General features: G+C 53.0%; 6 protein-coding genes across 6 annotated transcripts; 3 read left to right on the forward strand and 3 right to left on the reverse strand.

Moving 5' to 3' along the window:
• Positions 1-299: 299 nt before the first annotated feature.
• Positions 300-924, forward strand: F5144DRAFT_545297 (uncharacterized protein; the record flags this gene model as incomplete). Its single annotated transcript, XM_066787354.1, has 2 exons — positions 300-752; positions 820-924. The coding sequence occupies 2 exons, from the start codon at positions 300-302 to the stop codon at positions 922-924; spliced, it is 558 nt and encodes a 185-aa protein (XP_066646780.1).
• Positions 925-1,259: 335 nt separating this feature from the next.
• Positions 1,260-2,573, reverse strand: F5144DRAFT_590567 (uncharacterized protein; the record flags this gene model as incomplete). The annotated part of the gene is made up of 4 exons (XM_066790166.1): positions 1,260-1,315; positions 1,643-1,721; positions 1,817-2,044; positions 2,466-2,573. 4 exons carry the CDS (start codon positions 2,571-2,573, stop codon positions 1,260-1,262), a joined length of 471 nt encoding a protein of 156 aa, XP_066646781.1.
• An 869-nt stretch (positions 2,574-3,442) lies between these two features.
• F5144DRAFT_590568 (uncharacterized protein) lies at positions 3,443-5,260 on the forward strand (the record flags this gene model as incomplete). The annotated part of the gene is made up of 3 exons (XM_066790167.1): positions 3,443-3,448; positions 3,884-3,922; positions 4,400-5,260. The coding sequence occupies 3 exons, from the start codon at positions 3,443-3,445 to the stop codon at positions 5,258-5,260; spliced, it is 906 nt and encodes a 301-aa protein (XP_066646782.1).
• A 79-nt stretch (positions 5,261-5,339) lies between these two features.
• Positions 5,340-9,206, reverse strand: F5144DRAFT_125726 (uncharacterized protein). Its single transcript, XM_066782255.1, has 7 exons — positions 9,086-9,206; positions 8,727-9,019; positions 8,604-8,666; positions 8,297-8,536; positions 8,063-8,228; positions 5,552-8,005; positions 5,340-5,487 (listed from the first exon to the last, which is right to left on the reverse strand). Exons 1-7 carry the CDS (start codon positions 9,093-9,095, stop codon positions 5,420-5,422), a joined length of 3,294 nt encoding a protein of 1,097 aa, XP_066646783.1. The 5' UTR covers positions 9,096-9,206; the 3' UTR covers positions 5,340-5,419.
• Positions 9,207-9,341: 135 nt separating this feature from the next.
• Positions 9,342-10,345, forward strand: F5144DRAFT_618813 (uncharacterized protein; the record flags this gene model as incomplete). Its single annotated transcript, XM_066791941.1, has 2 exons — positions 9,342-9,674; positions 9,757-10,345. Exons 1-2 carry the CDS (start codon positions 9,649-9,651, stop codon positions 10,343-10,345), a joined length of 615 nt encoding a protein of 204 aa, XP_066646784.1. The 5' UTR covers positions 9,342-9,648.
• Positions 10,346-10,482: 137 nt separating this feature from the next.
• On the reverse strand, positions 10,483-11,553 carry F5144DRAFT_125647 (ankyrin repeat-containing domain protein). The gene is made up of 2 exons (XM_066782254.1): positions 11,485-11,553; positions 10,483-11,415 (listed from the first exon to the last, which is right to left on the reverse strand). Exon 2 carries the CDS (start codon positions 11,386-11,388, stop codon positions 10,621-10,623), a length of 768 nt encoding a protein of 255 aa, XP_066646785.1. The 5' UTR covers positions 11,389-11,415; positions 11,485-11,553; the 3' UTR covers positions 10,483-10,620.
• Positions 11,554-12,368: the final 815 nt, after the last annotated feature.

A 12,368-nucleotide genomic window follows, 5' to 3' on the forward strand; every position in this document is an offset into this window, starting at 1 on the left:
GCTTTGTAGGGTACTGAAACCGGTCAAATTTCTTCTTAAAAACAACCATCGTCGGTGTCCACGAATCAACCAAGGGCACATTGGCCGGGGGGTGTGTACCCTCCACTAACTTGTGAGCTCTTGTAGAAAGAACCCCTGATATGTACTATGTTCGCGTCAACATCTACCTTCTTAATCGTGCCTCCGGTTTAGGTAGCGTGGGATAATGGTTTCTGAATACCAGAGCGACTAATATTAAAGCCTTGGAGCGTGCCACTTTTCCAAACTTAACCAGTCAACCCTTCACCATACCCACCACTATGAAGAGCTCGGCATTCGCCCTCGCTTTGGTGACAGCGGTACTTCATGTATCCGCCAATCCAGTCCCAGTTCCGGTCGCGACCAACGTGTGCCGTTTTGATGAGCATGCCGACGCTGGAGACCTTGAGGCAACGAATCCCCTATCCAAGCGTCAAAGCACATGGAACCCACCCCCGAACCTTGTGACGCCTCTCCAACAGGTATGGGACCACCAAATGTCGACATACAACGACCCACTCGGCTTCAGGAACTATGGCTACGACCAGATCATGGCCAACAAAGGCTATCTCAACTTCTGTGTCCGCTGGGAAAGCTCACAGTCCGTCACTGCTGCCCAACGTGCGGCTGTTGAGAAGGCCTTGCAGCAGTCCGTCAACACGTGGATGGACAGCCTCACAGGCTTCGATGGGTTCCCGTACTCGTCGGTACCGGTCAAAGTGGTCGGGTGGGCAGTCAGCAGCACAAGCTTGCTGCAAGGTGCAACGAGTGGGATTGATGTGTATACCACGAAGGACTCAGCTGGAGCCCCAGAATGTGATCCCCGTTGTGGACGTTTCTTCCATCAAGATGGGAACTATGAATCTTGCCCCGGCGGTGCTGCTAGACATTATGGTGAATACCTAATTACCAAACGTCAATCCCTCTTATGAAGATACGCGCGTGCACATGCTAATAATCGACCCAAAAAACAATAGACCAATCGCTTTGGCTCACAGAAGGCTTCTAGGGGGGTGCAGGCGGAGATTGGGGTCAGAGAATCGGCCGTTCTTATTTCATGGACAATCTCAACGCGGATTCCATTCATATCCTCCTTCACGAGATTGGTCATACATTTGCTCTTGATGGTTCGTTCAATCTCAGTCTCATCTCATCCCCAAGCCTAGAGTCACAACTCTCCTCAGCCCTTCCCAAGATTCCACTACAAAGGGTCCAATGACTGATCATCCGACTGCAGACTTCTACGATTGGACTCCCACAGGGGTTACCAACTTCATCATGAATGCCGGGTCTTCGACTGTTATTACCGAGTTTGACTTCTGGATGATGAAGGATTGGTGGAGGAATCTCAAGTCAAGATATGGTCTGTAACTGTAAGCTCTCCGGGAGAACAGAGTTAAGGTACAGGGTCTGGCCTTCCGTGATAAAATGTTGTCGCGTCAAACATATGAGATCTTGGTCAAACGAGTGATATCCCTCTCCTTCTGCCTCCCTTTGGTCCCAGCCACCCACCCCACCGCCACCCATCCACGTCCAAATCCACCTCACCCATCAACCCCTTTAGCGCACCGCCGCATCGCCCTCCATACCGTATTCCACCTTCGGTCGTCCCTCCCCAGCTTACACATGGACGAGTGGTCGCCACCGAGCATGAAAGTCTCCTCGTGCGGCAGAGCCATAATCGCAGAGGCCTTACTAACGACCTATTAAACCCCCAACATAATAAAGCCCGTGGTCAACAAAACGCTTTTCCAACACCTACCCACATACCCAAACAAATTTAAAAGGGGGCACTCACAACTGTTCCCAAGCCGCGATGCACATTCGACTCATAAAAGCTCGCGATAGCATAGCGCGACGCGAGCGGGCTGAAATCCTCCGAGATTTTCGTGAGGTCGTCCGAGTTTGTTTCCAGCTCTTCGAGCAGCTGGGCCTTGGGTCGGTTGAGGACAGCTGAGGCAACATCGGCGACGACACCTGCCCATTTTGCGGCTTCGGAGCCGCGGTGCGGGGTGCCGAAGAAGACCTGTATGTTCATGTTACGTTAGTAGGTAGCCAGTTTCCGGCACGATCAATGGTTACTTGGTTATGGGGAGAGGGACTGACTATTCCTTTGGTCGAGTTGGAAATGTCTAAAGCGTGTGCCTGGGTTGGACCCTTCTTCTTTCCATCGTTGGCCGCTTTCCTCAACGCCTGTGGTGGGAGACAAAACAGCCTAGGCGTTAGCAACGAACGCTCCAGTTTTATGGGTTGTGTGGGGGGGACGTGGAAGCGGTCTTGCCTGTTTGACGACGATGCCTCCGAGACTGTGTACGACAAAAAGAATAGGGCGGTTTTTGTCCTCCTGTGTACATGGAATGGAGACGTCAGCACATCTGGTCCTACCCCCACCGCAACGCAGCAAACCCGAAGCACGGCTTCAGTCATGCGCGGGCTGGACTCCTTACCAAGTCTTCCCTCTCGTCCACGAGAAGCTTAACTAAATTGGCGGCGTGGTCTCGCACCCCGGCGGGAGAAATACTAGCGATGGCTTGAGCGTCGTACTCGAAGCTCATGATGCGGGCTCCCGGAAACTTGGTCGGTATGAGGTCCCTCAGCCACAAGAAGGTTTTGTCCTGCGGATTCGTCCAAGACTTTTCCCAGTGGCCATTCAATCCGTGGATGGCCACAATACTGCTCTCGCAGGTCCGTGGTTAGTGGCCTGAAGTCAACGATGGTTTATGTATTGAGTGGTGGAACACAAACTCTAGGGGTGCTGCGTGAATGTCTGAGGGAAGCTTGATAGTGTGTAGTATAGCCTCCCCATGTTGGCTTTTGCCGTGGGGCTCCTCGTGATTCACATCTTCCGGGGGTACGTCGTCAATGTGAGAAGAGTGCTTCATAGTATGCATTGAATCCTGCTGCGGTTGGCCTTCGCTGCGTAGTACCTCGTGATTCACATCTCCCTGGCTCTCCTGGCGGTTTTGGTCGTCGCCTGCCGCAGGAGCCGACGGCGCCCTCCGACGCCAAGGAAACCAACTGTCTCTCCAGCCCATGGTAACTGTAAAGATTGGTACGTGATCGGAAGGGATGAACGGCGACAAACGAGTTGTGATGTTTTGAATATTCGGCTGGCTTCACAGAAAACTACAGGTACTGAAGAGGGCTGGGTAGGTAGGTAGGGTACAGAGTCAGTAAAGTTTGATGCAGTTTCCAGCCCAACCGTCCAAGTGCCGAAGCCTTGCCAAAGGGTACACGTACATGTACCCAACCAAGTACCTCGGTATCAGGCACGGCATCACGGTCGGGCTCAAGTTGGGTCTGAGTGGGGTGGGGGAGTGAGTGCGAATCAAACAACCTGTCTGCCACCCGTCTCTCTCTCTATGGATAGCCTTATCTCCTTGATTCATCATGCATGTACTCGGTCTGATCTGGCGCACACACGATGGCTGTAGCCTGTCGCTTTCGGACACGAAGAGATGGAATTTTGAGCCTCTTGTGGGGGTGATCAAGTGTTCTGCACCTTAGGGCCTTGACAAATAGCCGTCCGTCACGGGCACGTGGGGTGTGCGTCGGTTGGGCTTTTCACTTGATGTGTTGGGGCCGCTGGGTTTAGTTCTGGACATTTCCAGTTACCGCCAGCGGCGTGCTAGGAGCAGAACAGCAACCGTACTTCTTCTGTATTGTCTCTTATTCTTTGCGTTTCCAGTATATATTTGAATGCCGGGTAGTCAGGTTGAGCGTCGTACCTTTCCAACATTCTCTCCACTCAAAGCAATCAAAGCTCTCCCGGTTCGGAACCCCCGAGCCCGACTCCATCGTCCTGACAACAGTCAAACCCGCGCTCGACAACCGCCATCATGTCTTCCCAAAGAAAACACATGAGTTTGAAGGTTCTACACGACCCTGGCAACAGTCATGCAGAGCATGTGGCCCTCTCTACCTTCCAACAGCTGCGTTGCTAACGGAACTGTGATAGTCTTGTCCTCGTCCATGGCCTGAACGGCGACCCCGTCGGGAGCTGGACTTACACCGATGCCAAAGATCCCAAAGTGGCAGTCTGCTGGCCCCAGGACTTATTACCAGAGGTACAACCGAACATCAGAGTTCTATCTTTTGGGTATAGTGGCGACATCTACGAGAATGACTCCGTCGCCGGTATCAGGGGGAACGCCAAAGCACTCCTTACCCACCTCAACCTGCGGCGAGAAGATCTGGATGAGAGACGCCCCGTCATTTTTCTCGCCCATTGTCTAGGCGGACTCATTGTCAAGCAAGCCATGTGTTACGCCAACAACATGGACGAGTATGAAACTATCGCTTCGGTGACAGACACTCTTGTAGGTTTCAAGCCAACTCTCCTTTCCGTCTTGCCGCGTCGCTAACATTTTCCCCACCACAGATTTTCTTTGGCACTCCACACTTTGGTGCCGACAAAAACCAGTGGCTTTCCATTGCGAAGGCCTTGGGGAAGGTGTCAAGTAAAGCCAAGGGCGAGCCGTCGACTCTGGTCGAGGCGATGACGCAGAACTCGCGGGGCCTGGTCGACATCAGCGAGGATTTCGTCCACGTCGCGCCAAATTACGCCATCAAGACGGTGTATGAGACGAAAAAGATGAAGAGCACAGGCCAGCTGGTTGTCCCCATGATGAGCACACGCATGTTTGGCCTCCAACAGGAGGAAATGCCCATCGACGCCGACCACCTCTCCATGTGTCAGTTCAGTGATAAAGACGATCCGGGTTTCGAAATTGTCTGTTCTTTCATTCGAAAGGCCATCAAGAAGGTGCCTGAGCCCCGAGTTTCAGAATGGCCAATTCAAATGGACCAAACTCCGAAGACTCAGGTCGGCAACATCCTGGGCCGGCCGATCTATATCGACACTCCTCCCATGCACCAGGGGTCCGTCAACCCTACCAGAAACACCCGGAGCGACATGAATGAGTTGCCCTCCATTCTGTCGAGTCACGAACGGCCTCTTCTCCCGGCCCCTGAAAGCCGCAACCTCGACACCAAAGCCCAGCCGGTGACGATTCCGTTAGCTCTCCCGGCCCCCACACCACAAACACTGCGTCTGGACATGGCAGTTCCTCGTGTGCTTCCCATTGAGTGGGAATCGGAGGATGCGGTTAAGCTACTGCAGAAGGATATCCCAGTTCCTCGCGTGGTTTCCGTTGAGTGCGAATCGGAGAAGGTGGTTAAGCAGTCGCGTTGGTCCCACTTCTCTCGGAGGATGGGAGGCAGGATTTGGTACAAGGGGTGACCGCAGCATTGAGGGGATGCAGTAGGAATATTGTGTAATTCGTTTAGGTTAAAGATTCCAGTCCTCATGATTAAACAAGATGGGTGGAAGTTAACCGTTACCGTGGAAATGTGAAGCTCACATGTGCTTGACAAGAAATCCTGACTGTCATCACAATTCTTATTTTTCGCCCCGAGATGCGTGGGGAGTGTGGTTTTCATCGTCCCGGGGTTCATAGAATCCTCCAACTGTGAATCTTGATGAGTATACACGCCGGCTGACTGGGCAGGGTGTCAACATATTTATACGTACCTATTATCGCTCCCGCCATTTTCACCCTCCTCATCCACCCAAGCCTCCGTTTTGAAGGCGGAGCAGGCGCAGCAGGCGGAGTCTCCTTCTTCTGGTTTTCGGGAGATGTCTCACCTCCGCCCGGCGGCGAACGCAAGCCCAAGTCAGTCGGTTCAGTGTTCTGTCCCGGCTGGACCCCGGCCGCGAGCCCCGCGCTTCCCAGAAGGCGGCGGACTCTACTCCGGCGCGTCCCCCGGCTGGTAGTCTGAGGCTGATCGGGCGGGGGCAATGCCTGCTCCTCGGACTCCCTGCCTTCTGCAGATATGAATGAGCCGTCCTCCGACGTTGCGATGGTAATACGTTCACCGTCGTGTTCTTCTAATGCTTGGGGGGCTGAAGATTCCGCAGCGGTAGCCGCGCTATCCATACGTTCACCGTCAGATCCCTCCAATGCCTTTGGGGCTGAAAATCCTGTAGTGGTAGACGCGCTGTCTGTACGGTCACCATCAGACCCCTCCAATGCCTTGAGGGCTACAGATTCCGCAGCGATAGCCACGTTGTCGATATGGTCACCGTCAGAACCCTCCAATGGCTTTAGGGCTGAAGATTCCGTAGCGGTAGCCGTACTGTCTATACGGTCACCTCCAGAGCCCTCCAATTCCCTCGGGGCTAAAAGTCCTGTAGTGGTGGCCCTGCTGTCTATACGGCCACCGTCAGATCCCTCCAATAGCTTCAGCCCTGAAAATTCCGTAGCGGTAGCCATGCTGTCCTCGAAAGAATCCACAGGGAGGATATCAGCGACTGGGGATACTGAGGTTGAGGGGAACCGTATTGCGGGCCACAACCGAAATAGCCACCAAACCTCGGTCCAACATTTCGCATATTCTGTCCTGTCGTCCTTGAGCTGCCGTTGCGCAGCTTGAGCCGCCTTCTCAGAGCGCCATGACATGCCAGCGTCGCGAATATGCTGGTCCCAATAGAGCGAGGCGTACCGCGAAAACTTTTGCTGGTCCAGTCTCGTACGAACTTTGGCCTCCCAGGCGTGCGGCGTCGAGGCCTGCGGACGCGGGCCTGAGTTCTGGAACGGTGGCAGTGTCAGATACGTGACGCACGTGCGAGCGAGTTCGGCGTGCAAACGCTCTGCCATGGTGACGCCAGGTGTCAACTGCTGAGGGCCAGGACCCCTTATCCGGATGCCATTTTTCATGATGTACTCTCTAAGACTGCTGTGAACAAGCTCGAGGCGGCCATCTTGGAACTTGACAATGTGGCCACAGTGAAAGTCTAGGGTTATGGCAACCTTCTCGTCCAGGTATTGGTTCAGCATCTCCTGCGTGATTTGTGTCCCTTTATGATCCTCCATTGCTCGCCCAATAGCTTGCGCAATGTTAAACTCTGCTGGTTTGAGCCCTTCTCTCTGGACTGATGCCCAGAGGAGGGCTTGTCGGACGATACCTGAGACGTGTGGTATGGTGGCAAGTCTGTCGAGAATGTAGTCGTACAGCCCCTGGATGCTATGTGCTTTAGATGGCAGCTCTTGTATTATGGCTTTCACATCAGATGGAGAGGTAATGGTCCGGTTGCGGTCTAGGTCCCGAGAAAGCAGTGCCGCCCACAGGTATGTCCCATCCGATCGGAGGTGGATTTGGTTGCCTACCTTCTCGCGAAACTCGCTGGGGGCAAATCTCCTTGATTTCCACAAACGATCGACCGCCTCGTCGACAGTTCTGCTAATATCACTCCCACTTTCGGCGAGCCCGATGTTGTATCGCTGAAAGGCCACTTGGTGGGCCGGCGCAACATCAAGCCCGTCGAGCTCGCGCGAGAGAAAAAGTAGCCGCAAATTCCCCGGGTTCTCAGCTTGGCCACGAAGCCGCTGTACACAAGCGAGAAATGAATCGCGGGACTCCACATCGAGCTCATCAAAGCCATCGATCACGACCACGATTGCGTGGTTCTCAGTCACCTCGGCCATGATAGCGGGCCAGATAAACTTCAGCATATCTCCGGTCCAGAGGTCTCGTTCCAGACTTTCCCTTGTCATTGGTCTCTCAGAATTCCAATTTTGGAGACTGGATGAGAGAATTCGGCTCATCAGCGATGGTTTAAGCCGCAGGGCCTGATGCGCTGTCGCGCGCAGAAGTCCTTGGAGGTGGCCCCGATCAGGCAGGGAGCCACTGACAAAGTAGTGGATGACAGTTGAGGGTCTCCCCTGCCCCTGGCCCGACAGCTTTCTATCCAGGGGGTTCAACTTATTTATGATGTGTTTCGCCAGAAAGGTCTTGCCACAAGCTGGCGGACCGCAAATCCACAGGTCTTGGTGACCTCGGACGCCATCTAAGAAGGCTTGAATGTGCGGCTGTGCGTCCGTCCAGCCACATGTTCCCGGGGTAGATTTACGGCTGAGAAAGAAGCTGTGGGTTTCATCCTTTGCGAGCGAATAATACGCCTTCTTCTCTTCGTGGCTGAGCCGGTCTGGTAGGAAATCAACATGGATACCCCATAAACAAAACGAGTTACCTAGGTACCTACCTATCTCCTTGGGTTTGGCCCTTATCAATTTTTTTATGCCTCCCGCTACAGGCAGGAAGGGGTCTTCGTGTTGGAACTCAAATCTGCATATGCTGGCATGGTCGCCCTCTATGAAGCTGTGATCCTCCGTGGGAGCACGCATTCGGCCGTGAATCTTGTCTACGAACTGGGCTCTCAGTGTAAGTTGTTATGATACTGCGCTACACATTTCTTTCGCCACTGGTTTGGACATACAACGCAATTCATTTGTGGAACCGGCATCGTCTCGAGAAACGTAATAAAGCTCATGTCTTGTAACCGGCTCTCGAAGTCTTCGGAGATGTTTGACAGCTCGTCTTTGCTGTCTCTAATAGCGGCAAGCATACCATCGGTAGGTACGGCACCTTCGAAGGGCTCGTCAAGCTGGAGCACGTAGCGGACAAAGTCGGACCACAGGTCAGGAGACATGCCATAGTGAGGCGTCGAAAAGAACATCTAGATGCCAATCAACTTGTTGTTCATTGCCGAGACTTTGACCAAAGCCGCCGAGGTGAAGACGCACTATCCCACGAGTGGCTTCCCACAAATACTTGTATCTTGGATTCTTATAAGCAAACATGATGGTCTATTGATGTTATCAGTACTATGAACCCGTAGAACAAGGGCTGGCCAGGAAGCTGGTTACCTGCTTGATGATGATTCCCCCCAAGCTGTGTCCGACGAAGACAATGGGCCTCGACTTTGCCTCGTCGTCGTCTTCTCTTTGGTCGTTGAGGTGTACCAGAAGCACGTTTGCATGATCCCGAATACGAGCTGCGCTCGCTGAACCCTGCAGGGTGCAATTGTATCTGAGGGTCCAGACGCGCACACGGATGTCGCCAATGTTGAATGGAAGGAGGGAAGTCGGCCATAATGTGTTCTGTTTATCGTTCGCCCGCCAGGTGTCAACTGGGTCACCCCCAAGACCAGCGACCAAGACTACGCTATAACTATTGCGTCAATGACGGCATAGGTGTCAGTACTACTCAGTGTTTCTAAACATACTCCGCATCATAGTCCGTGTTCAAGCCCTGGAGCTTTGCATCCAGATCTGGGCTTTCGGCGGGCAGCTCTTCCAAAAAGGTCTTGTTTTCGGTATCCATATCGTGCCAGGGGCCCCTTTGTGTCACGGCGTTGAATGTTTTAAAAAGGGGGGCGAAAAATGGGTGAGACCTGCTTTGCTGTGCTGTGGAACACCATTCAAAATTGAAGTCAAGTGTTGGCGGAAGATTTGCTGATGCATCATGCGGGGGCGAACACAAGCGACCTCGCGTCCGCAATGCCACCTGACCACCTACCCTTGGGCAGGAACGTTTTGGTGGGCACATGCAGTATTCGTTTGATAGGAACACCCGGGTCCTGCCCAACCACTCAGCCTTTTTCTTTCTCCAACGCGCTTATCATTGTGACTCGGCCTCCCAGCCGCCGAGTGACGCAGAACAGCACGGCCGGGGCCCTTGCAGTGCCCACTGCTGTGCCTAGGCAAGTAATCAACTAATTATGCATGTGGCGAGCCAATTGCTCTCACCCTACCCGCAAACATTTTCACGGTTTCCCCCTCACGCATCATGGACGCAGAAGATCTTTTGCTACAGTAAGTTGTAATCAGTCCTCACTCCATAACGGACTCGGGACGCGCCAGAACACAGAGCTCAAATAACAGTTATATCTGATAGATCTCTTGCAGAGATGCACTCTCCTTTCGAATCAGAATCTTGCAATCATGAAAATCATGAAACCTGCATCTCGCTCCAAAGCGGGGCCCGCCGCATTTTGAAGCTCGTGCAAGAACTCATAAACCGTCTTGCCATTCTTGCATCTGAAAGCTGGGAACGACTCTACGAGTGCATGGACCTGCGAGATGAAAATGTGAGACTGAGAGAGCGACTGGATAACAGCATAACGCTAGAGGACTGGGGGAAGCCACTCCATACGCTGAGGACCGCGCTCGAGGCAGATAAGGAAGATCTCGTCCCAAAGTTGACCCAGACGATCAAGGAACTGCATAAAAGGCATTGGGACATGGCGGAGAGGCTGTACAATGCCATGTCAAAAAATTGGGAGCTGGAATATAAATGCAGGGACCTAGCCGGAGAAATCTGGTGGCTCAAGGAGCACCTGAGGAACAGTGTCTTGGCCGAAGACTCACAAATGCCCTCGCTGAAGCCCAAAACAGCGCTGGAGGACGCCTTGGGAAAACAGATTCGGCGACTAAAGGAGGGCGATAGGCGAGTGGCTAACAGAAGCAGGTCTAGATCAATGTGAACTAGGAAACAAATGCAAAATTAGGAAAGTCGCTCCCAAGCAAGAATCTTTCCCTCTACACTCTCATTCTTAGGTATTTTCCCGTTCGTCTTCCAAGTAGGTACTCAATCACTCATTCAATGGTTTCCTCATTCTCGTCTTCCCCTGCCTCTGGCCCGCTTGCTAGCATTCCCCCATTCACATCAGATACTTTCTCGGCAGAGTTCAAGCCGCATTCTTCCCGGGGGGTGTTTCCTTCAGGGACATGATGCTCCCTTAGGATCAGTTTGATGTCTTTACCCAAACAGATCCTTTTCATCGTCGCTGGCCGGCTGGCTTTGCTCCGAGCGTTCCTCCTTCATCTTGTCATATAGCAACTTGATGACAGCGGCGTGGCCATTTTTGATGGCGCCCTTGAGCGCTGTCTCGTTGTTTTTCCCAACAGCATCAAGGTTGGCGCCCTCGTCAAGGAGAAGCTGCACCACCCGTGAGTGGCCCTCGGTCGCAGCTGCAATCAGAGGCGTCAAACCACTCCCGGAGCGCTTCTCCAGAGACGGGTTATCCACGCCCTGGCGCTTGGACTTCCGGAGCAGCCTTTTGACCACCATTGCATGGCCGTTGGCAGAGGCGAGATGCAGCGGGGTGGAGTTGTCATCGTCTAGCTTGTCTAGATCGGCTCCTTGGGTAAGAAGACCCTTCACCACCCTCAAGAAACCTTGCGAGGCGGCTGAGTTTAAAGGCGTCCATTCGCAGGCTTCGATTCTGAATCCGGGCTGTCTGAGAAGCAGTTCGGCTACCTCGGGGTGTCCGCCAGCCAAAGCCGCACGAATAGGCGAAATTTTCTCGTGACCTAAGAAGTTCACGTCGGCTTCCTTCTCAAGAAGCAGATCCACGACGTCCACGTGGCCGCCGGTTGCCGCCAGGATCAGAGGTGAGTTTCCATCCTTGTCGGTCTCATTCACCACAGTGATCGCCTCAGATTCATCAAGAATGAGTTCAACAACCTCAGCGTAACCGTTGGTGGCTGCTGAGAGCAAGTCGTCGCTGAGTTGTGTCCTGTTCATCTTGAAGTCCGCTTTCAAATCCGTTTACTGGGATTGACAGATGTGTGTTAGAGGCGAGTAGACTCAGAATACAAATCACGGTAGCAGTAAACCTACCTCGATAACGTAACGAATGAAACACAAGCTTTGCAAAGTTGGGTAGGTAACTTGTGTCTTTTGTTGCAGTTGTGGTTGGCCTCAGAGTGGTATGGTATGGATAGGTACTCGGCTCAACACATGCCCTAAATGGACAGCAGACGCTTACGAGGAGAAGGATGTGGCTTATGTTTGAGACTTCGGCCTGGCACAACTCGCAATCACCTTGTGGGGGACGCAGAGCCGCAAGGATGGCAAAGGTCTGGTGGTAAGTACACAGGTACCTACCCAGGTAGGTGGTACTTTTACAACCAACATTCCTTCACTCCCGTATTTTCGAGAGCCCCTTACCGTGTGAAAATGCCAAGAAGAACCACAGCTATCGAGCCAGATAAGACGACATTCCGAGAGCCTCATAGTGGATAAAGGTCTCTGGTTGGGCCTTGATTGCGGCATTTTTGGCGGGGTGATTCAGCTGATTCTCTAACTTACCATTGCATCCGTCTGCCTGCATTTGATTCGCAAGACAGCTGCATCTCCTTGAGGCCTGACGACTACCCTGGTGTTCAATTGATTTGTTTGTCTCAAAAACGGAGGCAAAGCTGCCCAAAGTATGGGGGTCGCTGGTCGAACCCGCTTCCAAAAAGGTATCCCGAAGCAAGGGTCAATGCAACCAGGGCACCAATGTTCCCTTCTTCACGAGGCTCTGAATGCATGGGATTAAAGACACCAATGAGAAACATTGATTGCAATCTGGACAAGGATGCCGAAAACCACCGGTCTTGGGAGATTGACACGTTTCCGGCCTGGGCTCTTAGCTTCAACACTGACATGAGTCAATAGAGCCGTCGGGCGACAACCAGTCGGGCAGGCAGACGTCGTCACGTCCTGCATCACATCACGGT

Source organism: Chaetomium tenue (genome assembly GCF_020726465.1).
Source record: "Chaetomium tenue strain MPI-SDFR-AT-0079 chromosome Unknown F5144scaffold_2, whole genome shotgun sequence".
NCBI lineage: Eukaryota > Fungi > Ascomycota > Sordariomycetes > Sordariales > Chaetomiaceae > Chaetomium > Chaetomium tenue.

What these genes read in the sequence shown, in the direction of transcription:
- F5144DRAFT_125647 (XM_066782254.1), bottom strand. Translation starts at nt 11,388, where the DNA reads ATGAACAGGACACAACTCAGCGACGACTTGCTCTCAGCAGCCACCAAC.
- F5144DRAFT_125726 (XM_066782255.1), bottom strand. An exon ending in GGGGAATCATCATCAAGCAG is followed by an intron (nt 8,667 to 8,726) that starts GTAACCAGCTTC and finishes TAACATCAATAG; the next exon opens with ACCATCATGTTTGCTTATAA. An exon ending in TTCCACAAATGAATTGCGTT is followed by an intron (nt 8,229 to 8,296) that starts GTATGTCCAAAC and finishes CTGAGAGCCCAG; the next exon opens with TTCGTAGACAAGATTCACGG.